Source organism: Auxenochlorella protothecoides, assembly GCF_000733215.1.
Source record: "Auxenochlorella protothecoides strain 0710 unplaced genomic scaffold scaffold6, whole genome shotgun sequence".
Classification (NCBI taxonomy): Eukaryota; Viridiplantae; Chlorophyta; class Trebouxiophyceae; order Chlorellales; family Chlorellaceae; genus Auxenochlorella; species Auxenochlorella protothecoides.
In genome coordinates, this window is record NW_011934399.1 from 110546 (window position 1) to 128192 (window position 17647).

At 64.4% G+C, this 17647-nt stretch overlaps 6 protein-coding genes across 6 annotated transcripts; 3 read left to right on the forward strand and 3 right to left on the reverse strand.

Moving 5' to 3' along the window:
* Nucleotides 1-858: 858 nt before the first annotated feature.
* Nucleotides 859-2375, forward strand: F751_5185 (Sphingolipid delta(4)-desaturase/C4-hydroxylase DES2; the record flags this gene model as incomplete). Its single annotated transcript, XM_011402784.1, has 3 exons — nucleotides 859-1011; nucleotides 1251-2114; nucleotides 2241-2375. The coding sequence occupies 3 exons, from the start codon at nucleotides 859-861 to the stop codon at nucleotides 2373-2375; spliced, it is 1152 nt and encodes a 383-aa protein (XP_011401086.1).
* An 853-nt stretch (nucleotides 2376-3228) lies between these two features.
* Nucleotides 3229-5009, reverse strand: F751_5186 (Transmembrane protein 45B; the record flags this gene model as incomplete). Its single annotated transcript, XM_011402785.1, has 5 exons — nucleotides 3229-3351; nucleotides 3472-3783; nucleotides 3960-4119; nucleotides 4357-4576; nucleotides 4916-5009. 5 exons carry the CDS (start codon nucleotides 5007-5009, stop codon nucleotides 3229-3231), a joined length of 909 nt encoding a protein of 302 aa, XP_011401087.1.
* A 1068-nt stretch (nucleotides 5010-6077) lies between these two features.
* F751_5187 (Homoserine kinase) lies at nucleotides 6078-7805 on the forward strand (the record flags this gene model as incomplete). The annotated part of the gene is made up of 6 exons (XM_011402786.1): nucleotides 6078-6136; nucleotides 6365-6476; nucleotides 6676-7067; nucleotides 7329-7376; nucleotides 7445-7568; nucleotides 7734-7805. 6 exons carry the CDS (start codon nucleotides 6078-6080, stop codon nucleotides 7803-7805), a joined length of 807 nt encoding a protein of 268 aa, XP_011401088.1.
* Nucleotides 7806-8124: 319 nt separating this feature from the next.
* F751_5188 (Lipoyl synthase, chloroplastic) lies at nucleotides 8125-9662 on the reverse strand (the record flags this gene model as incomplete). The annotated part of the gene is made up of 3 exons (XM_011402787.1): nucleotides 8125-8299; nucleotides 8532-8867; nucleotides 9010-9662. The coding sequence occupies 3 exons, from the start codon at nucleotides 9660-9662 to the stop codon at nucleotides 8125-8127; spliced, it is 1164 nt and encodes a 387-aa protein (XP_011401089.1).
* A 509-nt stretch (nucleotides 9663-10171) lies between these two features.
* F751_5189 (Threonine synthase, chloroplastic) lies at nucleotides 10172-12027 on the forward strand (the record flags this gene model as incomplete). Its single annotated transcript, XM_011402788.1, has 3 exons — nucleotides 10172-10337; nucleotides 10439-10698; nucleotides 10927-12027. 3 exons carry the CDS (start codon nucleotides 10172-10174, stop codon nucleotides 12025-12027), a joined length of 1527 nt encoding a protein of 508 aa, XP_011401090.1.
* A 173-nt stretch (nucleotides 12028-12200) lies between these two features.
* On the reverse strand, nucleotides 12201-17567 carry F751_5190 (hypothetical protein; the record flags this gene model as incomplete). The annotated part of the gene is made up of 14 exons (XM_011402789.1): nucleotides 12201-12731; nucleotides 12948-13053; nucleotides 13215-13309; nucleotides 13476-13549; nucleotides 13812-13931; nucleotides 14069-14187; nucleotides 14329-14599; nucleotides 14790-14952; nucleotides 15136-15398; nucleotides 15547-16271; nucleotides 16520-16716; nucleotides 16838-16945; nucleotides 17124-17274; nucleotides 17407-17567. The coding sequence occupies 14 exons, from the start codon at nucleotides 17565-17567 to the stop codon at nucleotides 12201-12203; spliced, it is 3084 nt and encodes a 1027-aa protein (XP_011401091.1).
* Between the last annotated feature and the right edge of the window lie 80 nt (nucleotides 17568-17647).

A 17647-nucleotide genomic window follows, 5' to 3' on the forward strand; every position in this document is an offset into this window, starting at 1 on the left:
CCCTGGGAGTGTGTTGGTGGGCTCCACCGGGGCCTCCCATGCAACGAGTGAAGTGGCGATGGCTGGGCCCACCATGCATTTTGGCGACAATGGCTCTTCTGGGAGGGGCCAGCCACCCTCTCCCCTGAAACAGGCTGCTGCGCACAACAAATCACGTGTATGCATCCTTGTATTGCTTGCAACGAATCTCCGGCCCAGACGGGGCAGACAAGCAGACTGCGCCCGAGTTCGGTGGTGTGCGAGTGCCGTAACAATCGTCATGGCGGCGGCGGGAATGTGTGGACATGGACAGGGCGGTCTCAGCTCCAAGGACCCATGGCGCAAGGCACGACGTCGGAGCAAAGCTCTTCTATTTCATCTCCTGAACATAAGGGAAGGTAGACTCGGGTCCGGGACGGTCGGTCTCCTTCTCCTTTGACCCACGTGGGTGGCGATTACGATAGGAAGAGGTGACCCCGAAGGGCCGGCTGAGAGCCAGGCGCACGGTGAGCTGCACGTCCACGCAGCCCCGAAATCTGAAGACGTGCACTCCGCCTACCCTTCCCTCTCACACCCACCAGGAGAGAGAATAATCTCTTCACATCCCACACTTGTTTTTCTTCAGAGACACTGTCCTCTTTACCATTGCCGCACACCGTGCCCGTTGAGGCCTCCGAGCGCGTGCGACAGACGAAGTTCAGCTCCAGCTTCGCAGCTCCACCTCCTGTTCTGAAGACCTCCTGTTTTGAATAGTAATCAACATCCCAGCAATCCAAGAGTGCGGCAGCCAGGCCCCAAGCCCCCCTGCGACAGCCCTTTGACAGGCGTCTCGGAAGCGGCCCGCGCCTCCCAGCCACAGAGCTCTCCACCCCCGACGGCATGGTGGACCTCGGACTGGACCAGCCCGACGCACAGCGTTTCCTGTGGGCGGGCAATGGCGAGCCCCATGCCATGCGACGCCGGCTCATACTGGCCAAGTACGGACCGGAAGTTCGCAAGCTCTACGGCTACGACCACGCCACCGCCTGGCAGGTGCACTTGCGTGGCTGGGTCCTCGGGGTGTTGTTATTGTGTGTGATTCCCACCGGACGGGCCTGCATGTCACCCCCCGCCTCGGCAGCTCCCCTCGGCCGGGCGGCCCAACTCAAAAGAGGACGAGAAAGGGGCAGGGTCCTCCCCACCCCCGCCTGCAACGTGCGACTCTCCCTCCACCCTGCCTCACCCCCCCTCCCTCATGACATGTCTTCCCCCCCCCCTTGCCCCACCACCAGGTGATTGGCGTGATGCTGCTCCAGGTGTACATGGCCTGGCTGGTGAAGGACTGGTCCTGGGGCGCGGTGCTGGTGGCCTCCTACTTCATCTCCGGCACCGCCAATCAGAACCTGTTCTCCGCCCAGCATGAGATCAGCCACTTCCTGGCCTTCCGCCGCCCCCTGTACAACAAGATCCTGGCCTTGGCCTCCAACATGGTGCTGGTGGTTCCCGTCGCGGTCAAGTTCCGCGAGTACCACCACGACCACCACCTCTTCCTGGGCATCGACGGCGGGGACGTGGACCTGCCCACCGTGCTGGAGGTGGGCGCGGTGGGCAGCCTGGCCGCCAAGCTGGCCTGGGGCCTGGTCTACCTCTGCATCTACGGCCTGCGCCCGCTGATCGTGCGCCCCAAGCCGCCCTCCGCCGCCGACGCCGTCAACTGGGCCACCACGCTCGGCTTCGACCTGGCCTTGCTCTATTTCTGGGGCCTGAAGCCTGTGGCCTACCTGCTGATCGGGTCGCTGATCGGGGGCAGCCTGCTGCACCCCATGGGCGGGCACCTGCTGGCGGAGCACTACATGTTTGAGAAGGGGCAGGAGACGTACAGCTACTACGGCCCCATGAACGCGCTCACCTACAACGTGGGCTACCACAACGAGCACCACGACTTCCCCCAAATCCCGCACACCCGCCTGCACAAGCTGCGCCGCATCGCGCCCGAGTTCTACGAGCCCATGTACCAGCACCACTCCTGGTGCTGGGTGCTCTGGGCCTTCTTCGCCGACGAGAAGGTGGGGCCCTGGCTCCGCGTGCACCGCCTGAGGAAGGAGGGCGCGGCGCCCACCAACACCCGCTTCTCCGAGTACGGCGGCCTGTACGCCGTCTGGCGGCGGCTGGCCTGCTCCGACCCCGAGCCCTTTGCCCCCGGGGTGGCCGGCGAGGCGGGGCCGGGGGCGCCCGCAGGCACCCCAGCCGCCGAAAAGCCCACGCCCGCGCCCGTGCTCAAGGAGCGGCCGACGGCGGCGCAGCCCGTCCTGGGCGGCCTCGCGGAGAAGCCGGCGCTGACCCGGCGCTCGGCAGCCATGGCCCACGGCCGCAACGGGAGCAGCGAGGAGAACGCGCCGCCCCCCACCTCCCGATAGGCCCTCGGACCCTCCTGTTGCTACCTTTTTGCTCCCCAGTACGTTGACGCAGCGACTCCGGCACCCCCCTTCTCTGCTGTAATCTCCCCACAAAGTCACGTGCACAGCGTGGCACTGGCTTCGAGGAGCAGTGCAGCGCTTGCCCTGACCAAGCCATTCAACCCTCTGGTCAACACCAGATGGCAACGGGGTACAGGTATCACAGGTGCAGCAAAGCAGGGTATCAACTGGAAGGAGACAGTGCGGACTGGCATGCAAAGAGAGATGAGGTGGGGTGCGGTGACCCTGCCGGGACGACAGCACGCCGCTCTCATGGCGGCATGGGAAGTAGTAGACTGCGACGATGTGTGGGGTGTGTGCCTAGGCCGCGCCAAGAAAGGGCGGGCGATGGGAGTATCCTAGGGAATAATGAGCAGGCCATGGGCATGGGCCTGCCGGGGTCGCTGAGCGGACCAGGCAGGCAGGCAGGCCCCTCCATCACTTGGTCCGGGGTGGGGTGGGTCGGGGCAATGAGGACGGGAAGGCAGGCAGGCTCCAAGGATGGGGCATCGCTCAGGCTCAAGTTCCAAGTGTGTCATCTTCAAATAGATAGACTCTCTGTGAAGATCCCAGGGAGGTCGATGGGGAGACGAGGAGAGTGCAGTGTCTGGGGGAGGTCAATGTGTGCAACTGACCCTGTACCATGCGAGAGACAAGGGCGGCGGAGCGGGCTCGGGGGTGCCGCAGGGCGCGCCGGCTTGGGAAGGGCTCGAGAGAGGCAGGGAGCGAGAGGAGAGCACGGTGTCGAGGGGAGGAACAGGCGGGGTTTGGCGGGCTGCCATTCACCCTCGCCCTCGGCTTCTATACCAGCGGACTAGACGTCGATGTGGAAGGCGGCGGGCCAGCGCTGGCCGTCGGAGACGGGCGTGTATGTTTGCCCCGCGCCGGCGTCGGGGCCCATGGATGCCTGGCGCGGCTCGACCTTGGGGTCCAGGCCCTGCCAGGGGCAGTCGCCGTCCGCGCCGGAGCCCGCGACCCGCGGCGGCGGCGCCGGCAGCAGCCCCCGGCGCTGGAGCGCCGCCAGGCTGGCGAAGAGGGCCAGCAGGGCGGAGGCCACCAGCAGGCCGATCATGGCCCAGACCACGGGCGCAAACATGGCGGACCCTGCGTAGTCTGTGGACCACTGCGGCAGGCCGTCGAACTCGATGACCCCCACCTCGCACAGCCAGGCGCCCAGGAAGACGGCGGCCCAGGCGCGGGCCAGGCCCAGCGCCGGGGATGAGGGGCGCGCTAGCTCGGCCAGGAGCGCGGCGGTGACCAGGAGCATGGAGTAGAAGAGGAGGAGGTGGACGGCGGCGTCCAGCGGCTCGTGCTTGCGGTGGGAGCCCATGATGAAGGACATGACGCCGAAGGCCAGCGCCAGCACGCTCTGGGGTGGGGGGGAGGGAGGGGGAGGCACGGCTTTCAAGCATCGCCTGATTGAACAGGAGGATTTGGCATGGCTCCCCGACACTGTACCCTGTGCCCCTTGAGAATTCGTCCGGATGAGCTTCACAGGCTTGCCCACTCTATACATACAAAACATGGCCTCCAGAAGCCCCCTACCTGTCCGGTGCCAGGCGGGAGGGGGACGCCCAGCAGGCACAGCACGTCTGTCACCCCAGAGACGAGGAAGGCGGGGTAGATGGAGGTGTGCTGCCAGTTGTTCATGTGGGTGACGGCGTACCGGCCAGCATACTGGGTGCCCTTGGGGCAGTACAGATACCTGCAGGTTTGGAATGGTGGAGGGGCTTGAAAGAGTGGGAGAAGGGTGGGGTGAGAATGGGGTGACAAAGGAGGATGGGATCCATCCTTGTTCAAGCAGCGCGATCCTGTGCACGGCACAGTAGATATGGGGCCGGCAACCATGCCCTAAACCCCAGGATATCCACCTGAGACGCAAGCATACACTCCCACGCATGGCTGGTATGGCCCGGGCACACTGGCACGCCCGTCCACCCACCTGAAGGCGGTGTGATCAAAGTAGAGCTCCACAGACACGGCCAGGGGTGGCAATATGATCTTCAGCAGGGGTTCCATCCAGTAGAAGCGCTTCAGGCCCATCCTGAACCAAGGCTGCGCCGCGTAGGGCCGGGAATGATTGGCCTTCAGCACTGCCAGGCAGACGTTGTACGCCCACCAGGCCCCCCACATGACAAACACCGAGCCAGGCAGGATGTGGCCTGCACGGGGTGGCAGGAAGGAGAGGCTCTCAGTGGTCTTGGCATGCGCCCGATGGTCGTGGAAGGGTTTGCAGAGAGGGTCAGGCCCGAGCCAGGCGCGTGCAGCGTGGATGGCTTTCGACCGCGCAAATCACACTAAGATCACGGGGTCATCCTGGCGCCCGCCCCCTTTCGAAATCGGAAGGGCCCATGCCGGGGAGCCGCCCGATTCGACACATCACCCGCGCCGAAGACCCCGCCCGGTCTCTCAAAAGGAGGCACAGACACCGCATTGGCATGCCAGCCGCGCCCCGAGAGCCCCAGCCCGAGAAGTTACCGTCCAACGCCTGGCCTGCTCACCTTGCCAGCTTCCCTTCCTGGAGATGTCCAGAGAGCCATCGCACTCGGTGTGCATGGTCATAGTGGCGTTACCAGCTTCCAGGCCGCCGCCCATGGCGTGCATGTCCATCGCGACGACGGGGCGCCTCACAGGCTGGTTAAAGGTTAAACACGATGCCGAGCCCAAATGCGTTCTGCCCGATTGGAGATGCGAGGAAAAGGCGGGTTCCACGCAGAATAAATAAACAGAATTATATCAATCTGTGCCGTCGCGACGTGCAGTTCGAGCTCTGGTGATGAAATCATCCCACCAACAATCACATAATCCCTCGGGTCGGGACCCCACGCCCGTGCGACTCCGGGTCGAATCCGAGACTTAAGGAAGCGTCCTGCAGCTACACACAAAGTTCTTCGACGACGTCGCCCGAATTATGTCGAGAATAAATGTGTGATATCCAGTGGCTTCCACATGAAAGGGACTGCCATCCTCGCCGCGCACAGTTGTCGGAAGCCTCCTGCCGGTTTCCCACTGGTCGGGTTAGTAGCACAGGCTCCCCGCAGAAACGTGATGAAAGTCGTTGAATGTCACCAATTCTTAAAACTTGAACACTGTATGAACATGCTTAACCCTCCCCAGGGACCATTCATGATTTGAATAACCTCAGACAACGCTCCCGAGTTGACCCAATCGATCCAGAGTACACTGCCAGCTGAAGGCATCCAACAGGACATCCACCACAGCCTGCTCCACTCACAGTGACGACAAGACATGGATTGCAAATAGTGCTTGCTCGCAGAAATGCCTACTCAACAGGGCAGGAGCAGTCGAGAGCCATACATGACCATCCCCAATAGCAAATGTTCAGGTAAACCGACGAGTTCACGATAATTTACGCTTGAACCCGCTGTGCTCTCAGTCTGGTTATTCCGAGCATTGCGAGCGATGGCTACAGCTTCCAAGTGTAGGTCTCCATGGATGAGAGGGGCTCGTAGGACGCCTTGTTGCCATTGCCCTCATGCTCATTTCAGAGCGCGCTGCCCTCATGCCTCGCCCGCGCTGAGAACTGATTTTTATATGTGAATAGGCGCAATGTATGTAAAGGTGGTCTGCACACTTCCAAAACAACTCTGAAGTGTAGCGGCCTCTTCTCACACGGCTCCCCACAGATCATGCACGTCAGGCATGAGCGCACGGGGTTCTAATGCGAGGCCCCAAGTGACCAGACCGAGCATCTACGCATTGTGAGCTCCTCCGACTCTCGCACTCATCACCTTCCTTGCAAGTGACTGCTCCAGGGAGGTCTTGCCTGCAGTCTGGGTGTGTCGTTGGGGCCTCATGGCAGCCCTCACGACCCCCTTCCTGGCTCCCACAGCCTGCCACGCCCAGTCTCCATTCACTCATAGAAAAAGCGCAGCTGTAGGTAGTTCTAGGCTATGCTTCACGGTGTGCCGAGCGGCTCTGCAGCCCAGCCTGAGGAGCACGGAGACCCTGCGGCCAGTGCGGGGCGAGGTGGCCGCGAGTGCCCCTGCCACCGTGGCAAACCTCGGCCCAGGCTTTGACTGGCTGGGGTGTGCGGTGGAGGTGCGTTTTGTTGTGGAGGAGGGTGCGCCGCTCGGTGGGTGATGAAAGACGTCCTGGAGTGGGTCCCGGCCAGATCATGCCCATCAGCGCTCTGCGCTGCCTGCATTCTGGTCCAAGGCTCCACAGGGAGACCTGAGAGCAGCCCCATCCAGGATCAGGTGCAAGCCCTCCAGCTCCACCTTTCCAACACCCCTTCCAGGGCCCGGGGGACACGGTGGTGGCGGTGGCCCTGCCCACCGCCCGCCCCGGCGAGATCGTGATCCAGCGCGTGACGGGAGAGGGCGGGCGCCTGTCGCTCGACCCCGTGAAGAACTGCGCGGGCATCGCGGCGGCTGCTACGCTGCGCGCCATGGGCGCGCCGCTCGCCTGTGGCGTCGGCCTGACCCTGCACAAGGGCCTCCCCCTGGGCAGCGGCCTCGGCTCCAGCGCCGCCTCGGCCGCCGCGGCTGCGGTGGCGGTGAACGAGCTGTTTGGCGCCCCCCTGAGCCCCATGGACCTGGTCCTGCCGGGGCTGGAGTCGGAGGCCGCGGTATCAGGCTACCACGCCGACAACATTGCCCCGGCCCTCCTCGGCGGCTTCGTCCTCATCAGGTGGGGGAGCAGGTGTCGGGTGTTGGGTGGGTGGATCGTTTCAGTGGTGGGTGGATGGGAAGCAAGAAGCCCAAGCCTGGCGCGGGTTTGTTGCTGCAGGCGCCAGCCTGGAGCTCCACAGTGTTGAAGCTGTGGCCAGCTGGATCCCTGAGGCCGCTGTCACATGCCGACAGGGCAGGCATCTGACGCGAGACTCCCTGTCGTCCCCCCTCTCTGCTGCCTCACCCCCTCCCCCTGTCCCCTCCTTCCTCTCTGCAACAGGAGCTGTGAGCCGCTGGACCTGCAGCGCCTCGCCTTCCCGGCGGCGATGTATGGTTCGCGCTGGTCAACCCCTGCTTCGAGGCCCCCACCGCCGAGATGCGGGCCGCGCTGCGCAGCGAGGTGCCCATGGCGGAGCTGACGCGCAATTGCGCGGCGGGCGCCAGCCTGGTGGCCGGCATCCTGCTGGGCGATGCCGGCCTGCTCGGCCGCAGCCTGGACGCCGACGTGGTGGTCGAGCCCGTGCGTGGGCCTTTGATCCCGGGATTTGCGGCGGTGAAGGCGGCGGCGCGGGGCGCCGGCGCCTACGGCTGCACCATCAGTGGCGCAGGACCGACCGCCGTGGCGGTGGTGCCGGACCCGGACACGGGGGCGCGCGTGGCGGAGGCCATGTCCGCCGCCTTCAAGCGCGCGGGGAACCTGGACACCAACTCCGCCCAGGTGGTGCGCCTGAACCAGCAGGGCGCGCGCAAGGTCTGACAGGGCGAGTTTGTGGAGGCTGTGTGGGAAGCGAGGGCTGCGACGGGTGCCGGCCGGATGGAGAGAGGTCCCAGGTGCCGCGCGGCCTGCCTGGACCATGTCGAGCCCCATGCAGCGTGACTGCCGCCCTCCTCCATCACTCGGGAGTGCGTCGACGAGACACATGCCGCGACTGCGGCCACAAACACCCCTCGCGCCAGACGTCGTGTAAAAACAGAAGATTCCACAGACACTTGCATTGCGGCAGAGGTCAGAGGGCGCGCGTGGCAGGTCGCCACACATGAGTCACGTGTTCCACCCATCAGTGAGCTGCAGCATCTCAGAACTCGGGCGCCACGAGGTCCAACCCCTGCAGCTTGACGGCGGCCGCGCTTTCTGCACGGTCCTGGCGCAGCATGGCCGCCACGTAGAACTCGCCCGCGCGGTACGAGGACCGCACCAGCGGCCCGGAGGCAACGTACCGGAACCCGACCTCCTCCTTGCCAAATTTCCGCCTGCAGATGTGTTTGCGTTGGGAGTGGGTGGGTGGTGTGCATGTGTGGTGGGGTGCAGGGCTGAACAACCATGATGAGTCAAAGCCAAGGCAATGGATAGCCGTCAAGACCATCAGACAACCTCCTTCCAAGTCTCAAAGATCAGCAAGCATGGCCGGCCTGGGGACACTACAACGACCAGCTACGCCGCTCAGCGTTCCTTCTCCCCCCCCTGTCCACACAACCCACCCACCAGTACTCGAACTTCTCGGGCGTGACAAATTCGCGCACCGCCAGGTGCTGCGGCGTGGGCTGCAGGTACTGCCCCAGGGTCAAAATGTCCACACCCGCGTCCCTCAGGTCCAGCATGGTGTCCACGACCTCCTCGTCCGCCTCCCCCAGGCCCAGCATGATGGAGGATTTGGTGTGCACGCCCTCCCTTCTCGCAGCCCGCAGCACGTCCAGGGACTGGAAGTAGCCGGCGCGCGGATCTCGCACGCGCCGCTGCAGCGAGGCCACCGTCTCGATGTTGTGCGCAAAGACGTCCAGCCCCGAGCGTGCCAGGTGGCGCACGGCGCCGAGGTCGCCCCTGGGGAGGGAGGGTGGTGACGTGCCTCTCAGCACGGCGCCGACGAGGCACAGGGCAGCTCCTCCACAGGCCACCCCCCCTGGCCCATCAGGCCCGAGCGCAATGCCCCCCCGCACCCCCCATCCCCTCTCCACTCGCACACCGGAAGTCTGGGGTGAGGCACTCGACCAGGATGTCGGGGCGGAGGGCCTTGATGCTGCGCACGGTCTGCGCAAAGTGGTCGGCGCCGCCGTCGGGCAAGTCGTCGCGGTCCACCGAGGTCAGCACGATGTAGCCCACGCCCCAGCTGGCGACGGCTCGGGCGGTGTCCTCCGGCTCGCGAGGGTTGGGCGGCGGCGGCGCGCGCGAGGTGGCCACCGCACAGAAGCGGCAGCCGCGGGTGCAGGTGTCGCCCAGCACCATGATGGTGGCGGTGCCCAGCTCGCCCTCGCCCCCGCCCCAGCACTCGCCGATGTTGGGGCACTGGGCCTCCTGGCACACCGTGGCCAGCTTCAGGCCGGACAGCTGCTCCGCCAGGTACTCATACCGCTCGCCCTGGGGCGCCTTCTGGCGCAGCCAGGGGGCCTTGGGGGGAAGGGTGCGGAAGGGGGCCTTGGGTGCCTGGTTTTTTGCTGGTGGGGCCAGGGAGGGGTCGCGGGCCACGGCCAGGGCCACCAGCTCGTCGAAGGCGGATGCTGGGGCGGCAGTGCTATCTGACGCATGGGCGCGGCTGCAGGGCGAGCGCCGTGGCCGGGCGCTGGAGGCGGTGAAGGGCCGGGCTGGAAAGTGGGCAGCTGGCGCCACCAGCGTCGACATGCCTGCGAGTTTGAGGCCTTGGTGGCTTTGGGAGGCGGTTTATCCCCAGCACAAGACCGAATCTGTGTTCAATCCAGTGCAGGAGGGTAGCGTGCGCCCTGGAGGATGCAGGGCCAGATTTATCAGCCCAAGCAGGGAGCCCAGCGGGGAGTGCCTGTCTGGAACTCAGTGCCGCGATCGGGGGGTCAAACTTCCTGATCAGCCCAGTATATGAATGTTAGCTCGATAACGATACTTCCTCGCGTGGGCGAGCACTAGTACGAGCTGTAACACTGCCAGATTGGAGGAAACTGGAGGGCCCGATGCAGGATTGGGCGCGCACAACCCCATGCAGCAGAGCACGACGCACATGAAGATATTAGCGGGGCATTTCGGGGGTGAACCTGCCCGGGTCCCGCCCGCACAACAAGCTCCGGCTCGAGGCGTGATCACCCTCTGTTTCAATCCTACCCGTGATCATCGGGTTGAAAGGCTGCAACGTCGCAGGCACCGTCGGCCTGCAGAGGACCATGTACCGGTCAGCTGGAGCCCTGGGGCCCTCCACCTCTGCCCCCAGCCTGCCCGCGCGGGCGTCTGTACCATCTGCACGACAGTGCGCACGCCGTGCATCGGTATGCACCCGTGCATCCGCCTCCACCGCTCCAGGAGACATCCGCTCCAACGCCGTCCTGAGGGGTGAGTGCGTCCCTGCGGGCCAACCATGCGCGTTATAGGGCCTGTACAACGCCTGATGCTAGAGCTCAGGAACCCCATGTCCTAATTCGCTCCCCATGCAGCTCGCGCGGAGGGCACGTTCCGCGCAGAGTACGTCCCCTTTGCCGACATCGCCTCGGGCACCGTGGGCAAGGAGACCTACTCTTTGGATGACGTGGTCTACCGCGCCATGGACGGGGGCCTGCTAGACGTCAAGCACGACTTCGAGGCCCTGGCCAAGTACGATGCCAAGTACTGGAAGACCCTGTTTGACGGGCGGGTGGGCACCGCCAGGTGGCCCCACGGCTCCGGCGTCTGGTCCAAGAAGGAGTGGGTACTGCCGGTGCGTGTTGGGTTGCGGTTGGTGTTGTTCATGGGGCTGAGGGTGGGTAGGATGCGAATCGGAAGTCCCTTGGGAGGAAAAAGGTGCATAATAGCGGGGTGGGGCGAGGTCAGCTGTGCAGCTGATTGGTCCTTGCCAATGGTGGTGGTGATGATGGAGTCCACCCACCCCTGCCTGCCCTCACCCCAGCCTTGCCATGCATCCCCCCCCTTCCTCCTCACATCACAGCAAATCTCCGACGACGACATCGTCAGCATGTTCGAGGGGAACAGCAACCTGTTCTGGGCGGAGCGCTTCGGCCGCCAGATCGGAATGAGCGACCTGTGGGTGAAGCAGTGCGGCAACTCCCACACCGGCTCCTTCAAGGACCTGGGCATGACGGTGCTGGTGAGCCAGGTGAACCGGCTGTCCAAGCTGCGCCCGGAGTCGGTGCAGGCAGTGGGGTGCGCCAGCACTGGCGACACCTCCGCCGCGCTGTCCGCCTACTGCGCGGCGGCGGGCATCCCCTCCATCGTCTTCCTGCCCGCCGACAAGATCTCGCTGGCCCAGCTGGTGCAGCCCATCGCCAACGGCGCGCTGGTGCTGTCCATCGACACCGACTTTGACGGCTGCATGCGCCTGATCCAGGAGGTCACCGCCGCCAGCCCCATCTACTTGGCCAACTCCATGAACAGCCTGCGGCTGGAGGGGCAGAAAACGGCGGCCATCGAGATCCTGCAGCAGTTTGACTGGGAGGTCCCCGACTGGCTCATCATCCCGGGCGGCAACCTGGGCAACGTCTACGCCTTCTACAAGGGCTTCAAGCTGGCCCGCGACCTGGGCCTCACCGACCGCCTCCCTCGCCTGGTGGTGGCCCAGGCGCGCAACGCCAACCCGCTGTACCGCGCGTACCGCGACGGCTGGGGCACCTTTGCCCCCGTCAAGGCGCAGACCACCTTTGCCAGCGCCATCCAGATTGGGGACCCGGTGTCGGTGCACCGCGCCATCCTGGCGCTGGAGGCCTGCGATGGCATCGTGGAGGAGGCCAGCGAGGAGGAGCTGATGGACGCCGCCGCGCGCGCCGACCTCACCGGCATGTTCAACTGCCCCCACACCGGGGTGGCGCTGGCCGCGCTGCTCAAGCTGCGCGAGCGCGGCGTCATCGCCCCCTCCGACCGCACCGTCGTCGTGTCCACAGCGCACGGCCTCAAGTTCACGCAGTCCAAGACCGCCTACCACGCCGCCGAGATACAGGGGCTGAGCAGCAGGTACGCCAACCCCCCCGTCACGGTGCGGGAGGACCTGGGCTCCGTCATGGACGCCATCCGCACCAAATTTGCCAAGCTGTGAGGCAACCGCCTGTGCTGTGCATGCTGCCTAGGACCCTGTAATGCGCGCGAGCGATCACTTGCTTTCAGGATGCATGCTGAGGGAGTGAGAAAGGTGCAGGTGGTGAGCTGCAGAGGGGTGCCTGGGAGTGGGCAAGGCAGGGCAGCGGCAGGCAGCAGGGCGGGGGCCAAACCTCATGCCGGCGAGGCAGCCCCCACTGGATCAAGATTTCGGCCGCGCCGGCCGGGGCTGGCGCTGTCACTCGGCCGAGGCAGAACCCGTTCCACGTCGCTGTCATTCGCATCTGCGCTGTCAGCAGCTCCCCCCGGCGCAGCCGGGTGGATCGCCGCAATCAGCCCGCCGGACTCCCCCGACCGCGCGGTCGTGGAAACGGGGAGGCCCATGCGCGGGGAGGGTCTGGGGCGGCTCCCCGGGGGCGGCGTGGATCCACTGGGCGCGTCCATGCACAGCACCACAGGCCTCACGGGCCAGCTGTCACCCTGCTCATCGGCCTCCAATGCCGCCACCTTGCCGGCCAGGGCGTCCAGGGGGGCGGAGTTGTGGCCCTGATCTCCAGCCGCCTTACGGGCCGCAAAGGGGTCCTCTGCCGCAGCAGGAGGCCGCTGCGCCCCGTCCTCACTCCCGCTCTCGCCTTGCTCCGTTGCTTCCTCCAGCGACTCGCTGACGTCTAGGGGCACCACCACATTTGCGCTCCCCCGCGCGACCTAGGGGGAAGAGTGGGAAATGCTCGATTGGCATGGGGTGTGATGCACCGATAAGGCACATGTGCGCCTAACGGATCAGATAGAGACAGCAAGTGAGCTGGTCGCTCCATTGATGGTGGAGGCACGAATTGTGCCCTGTAGGTGCCGCTCTGACCAGGAGCACCCTGATCTGCTGAATGCATCTGTGCATCTGCCCAAATCCCAAGCATCCCTCACCCTGACGAGGGCCTCCACCATCTCAGCCTCCTGCTTCCCCAGGCGGGTGGAGCGGGCCCGAGACTTTTGCAGCCGTGCCAGGACGAGCCTGCGGGCCTTGGCCGCGCTGCAACCGAGTTTTGGGAGGAAGGTTGTTGGGCACTTGCCATCATCCCTGGCCAAGTTGTGCTCAGATTCTAGGCATTAGGGAGGGAGGGCGACATACCAGTCATCCCAAGGGAAAAGCGCAGAGAGTCCGTTTCACTTCCTCCCAGCGCAACATCCCACCTGGTTGCGTGCAGGAGGAGGAGGCTGACGATGAGGGCTAGCCACCCAGCCACCGGGCACGCCACCACGAGGGTGTAGTACAGGACGCTCTGGGCCTGGGAGGGGTGGAGAGGATGCGGTGGTACACTTTGACTGCGCTGAGGGGGACAGTGAGCAGAGGACCGAGTTCAAGGAAGACCCGAGCTCCCAGCGCATCTCCCCATGCAAGCGAGGAGGTGACGATTGCACCATCGACGCGTGGAAATCCCGACCCTAACACACCGTGACCAGTCCCCGGATGACCAGGGCATTGGTGTCTGTCGGCTGCCAGTACATTAGCAGATGGAAGCTAGGGACTGCGAGCATGGGCAATTTAGGTTTGAGAGCCTATCAGTGAGAAAAAGGTTCTCTAGCTTGGCTCTGGTGTGGATGAATGCACAAGGACATTTGCTCTCATAAGCACATCTGCCCGCTGCCTCCCCATTCTTCCTCGCAGGCCAGATCTCCCTCCAGAAGGGCAGTCACTGTCACACCGCTCACCCGTTACAAAGTCGGCGGCGCGCCCGGCGGCCTGGCCGCTGCCCGGCGCCACCCAGAGATTGGGGTATGCATGGGCACTGCGGCTTACTAGATTGTTGACCTGGTACACCTTGTGGGCCCCCACCGTGAAGGAGGTGAAAGGCTCCACATCAAAGTACCAGCCGTCAGAGACGGGGTCTGGCTGCCACTCACTTTGCCCTGAGTTGTTTTGGGGGGCAAAGAGCAATAGATTGTTGGCATAGGTACACCTTTCTGAGCCTGGCACCCCAGGCACATACATGCTCAGGCTGCAAATACTGCGTGAGGCTCCTGGACGCCATCATAGGCAACCTCACCGGTGCTGTTCACGATCCGTTCGTCGGCCAGGTAGAAATGGGGAAACGAGAAGAGGGTTGGGCAGCTGAAGACGGCGCTGAGGTCAAACACCCCCTCAAACTCGTCGGGGATGAGACACCTGGTAGGGGAAACGGGAGGTTTGGAAGGAACAGTCTTCACAATCGTCAGCTCTAATTGCCCCCATGCCAGACCCTCACCATAGCTCCTGGACGGCAGGAGCAATCATCCCTCCCCCCACCACCCCCCAGCTCTCTTCTACCTGTCGCGTTGTGGGTCCTCTGTCCCAAAGTAGGGCCCCAGCGATCCAAATCTGGTCCCCTCAAAGAAAGTAGTCAGGGCCATGTCGTTCTGCACGAGGTCCCAGTAATTGCTGGCTGCCGTCAGAGCTCCAATGGCCGTCTGGAACTTGCCCTGGTCAAACTGAGTGGCCTGCGCCCACGCAGCATAGGCGCTGGCATTGCAGGAGGCCAGGCTGACGGGGTCGATCGCGAACTGCACCGTGTGGATCTTCTTCACCGAGCTCTTTGTCCCTGGGCAGTTGAGCGGATAGTTTGTTGGAGGAGAGGGGTTGACATAAGACGAGGGTGGTGCAGGATGCAGGGCAGACGAGCATGCGCGGTGGGGACTAGTCACTCCTGTGTCATGTGCCAAGCCTGCCACCCTGCTTGCCATACGCAGACCCATAAATGAACAAGACCAATCAGCCCCGCCAGCGCTCACCCCTCTGCCGCGTCTGCAGGGGCCGGAGGAGGCCTGCCTCAAAGATGATGGGCTGGGTGGCAGGGTTGTTGGTGTCCAGCACCAACAGACCCTCGGAGATGCCCGTCATGTTCATGATGCCGTCCGCGTATGCCACAAATGGGACCCCACGGTACTCCTCCACCTGGCGGGTAGAGGGTGGAAGGGTGGTGAGATCCAGGCGTACAGGTCGCCGATGAGAGCCAGGCCGCAACGCTCGTCAATGCTCCCGAGAATTCTCAGAATTGGCAGAAAGCTGTCAAGCATCAGTCCCTGACACCAGGCACCCAACCCCACGGCAACATTTGAGCCCTCAGAGCCAACGCACCCCCAACAGCGTGCTGTTGGCCGCCTGGCCCGTGGAGAGGGCCCGCTGTTGAATGAGCGGGAGGTACCTGCCTATGTCCGAGGCGCGGTAGCTCAGATCCTGGACCGCCATCGGCGCCCCCGTGGTCTGCTGGAAGAAGCGCAAGGGGGCGTCCTCCGTGGGGAAGGCCAGTGCCAGTTGTGGGGTGTAGGTCCAGGGCATGAGCTGCCAGGTGGTGGGGTGCAGCTGCTTGGCGGCCAGCAGCAGGATCGGATCCTCATACCCTGAGACAGAGGGCAGGGTGGGAGGGGGTGGACGCGGGTGGAGAGGGGGACAGTGCAGGGGTTCTGCATGACCTCAGGCCTCACTCTGCTGCAGGCAGCGCCAGATCATGGGGGCACACACGCAAACACCTCGCCCCTCTCCCCTCACCATTCAGCCACTGGTCCACGGTCTTGGTGAGGACCAGGCCGGCCCCGCCGGCGAAACTTTGGAGGAAGCCGCGATAGACCAGCGTCCCCCAGGTGGGCACCAGAGAGACGAGGTAGCCCTGGAGCAGGCCCCACTGCGTGGCGGTGATGGGGGTCAGCACCTGCGCCAGGGCCTGGGTGGCCGGCGCGGCCGCCAGGCCCGCAAGCAGCGCCGCGCGGGGGGTGGTCAGGAAGGCGCCGAGGAAGGCCGCCCCTGCAGGGTCCATGGCCGTGGCGTTGGTGGCGCCCTTTGCCGCCGCCAGGAAGGCGGCCGCCGCGCCCGTGTCCATGGCCAGCCCAAGGACGCCGAACTGGGAGGGGTCAGGCTGGAAGCCCAGGTAGGGCGCCATGGCGCCGGGGAGGTAGGCGCAGAATTCCGGGGGGTAGGGGAAGGGCCCCAGGCTGGACAGGAAGGGGGAGGTCACGCCTGAGGCCGGGTTGCTCATGGCGGCGAGCAGGGCGCCGCAGGCCGCCCACTGCGAGGCCACCGCCGAGGTTACCGCAGCATCCACCTGCACGGGGTCGGTGATGCCAAAGCCCTGAAGCGCGAGCGTGGTGGCGGGGCGCAGCGCGGCGTCGATGGAGGCGGTGATGGTGAAGAGGACGGAGGGCATGAAGGAGTAGATCATGCCCGTCTCGGCGTCCATGGCCGCCCCCGCCGCCGACTGCAGCAGCTGCTGGTAACCTCTTTGGGAATTAGTGGGTAAGGGGGGTATCAGAGGCTGAAGCTTACATGGCAGCTGAGAAGATACAATTGCTGCTTTGTGAGGCATCAATTCGCTGGAACGTGTTCCTGCATCAGTCCAGCGCCTGCCGGGATTGCGGGCAACATGCCCACCATTTATTCTGCAGCACTTGGGACCAAAGCAACCCTGCACTGGGCGCACACAATCCCGCCCAGCCCAGGCCCCAAAGCACTGCAAGAATCAACTCACCTGTTCACACCGACGATGGTGTCGCTCATGCTGCACCCTGCGCAGCTCAGGTCCGGCCGCAGCGTCTGCCACTGGTAGTAGGAGTAGGACACCGTGCTCCAGTCCGAGCTGTACTGGACGTCAAAGTGCTTCTCTCCCGTGGCGAAGGTGTAGGGTCCCACTTCGTGGTATGCTGGCGGCTCGGTCCCCGCCAGCCACTGCAAGAGAGGTGGGGACGGAGGTGGTGAGATGGGAGTGTCCAAGCAAAGGACTGCTCGATAAAACCCATCCCTCCTACAAGCTGCCCACAGCAGTGCCAGCACACCACCAAGGCCTCACCTGCTCGGCATTGGTGATATTGAAAAAGTAATAGTCAATGAAGGTCTCCGACTTGCAGGACTGTGAGATCATACGGTTGTCATAGCAGTCGGTATCGGGGGTGATGACCTGTGGTGATGAGCGAGAGTTGGGCTTCGGGGTGAGAGAATGTATTCTCAAAGCCACTGCCAGTCCCCCAGCCCCCCCGGGCCCCTTCAGCTTCATCGATGAACCAAGCGGATCCCGCGCAACTGGGCTAATGCCACCGTCCTGACACAGCCAGTGCCACTGGCGGCGCTGGGCACACCTGGGAGGCATCTAGCAGCAGCTGCAGGAATGGATCGAGCACGAAGATGCCCATGAGCGGGCCCAGCCACCACAGGATGGAGCCCAGGAGGAGGGAGAACAGAAGCCAGTAGCGACGGCTGCTGGTGCGGTCCCCTGGAAACTGGTAGGACCTGGGGTCAGGGATTGGGGATGCAGGTGGGACGCGGGTAGAGCAGGGCAACTCCCGTCGGCCAGAGCACCAGACCCCAATCAGTTCATGACTTGATCATCCAAACATGCACAGATCCCCACCACACACTCACTGCACGAGAGTCTCGGCCGTGTGTGTGGTGGCTTCGCCCGGCTCTGGGTGGATCTTGATCTGGCAGGGGACCTCTGTGACGCTGGGAGGGGCGCCTTCGGGTGCCACTCCAGTCCGCAGCCTCCTCCAGCCCCAGACTCGCACCAACAACCGGCTCACCATGCCGGCATGCACCTCAAGGGTATCAGTAGTTTAATAGATTTGTATCAGGACGCGTTCACGAGGTTCACAAACTGTTCCTG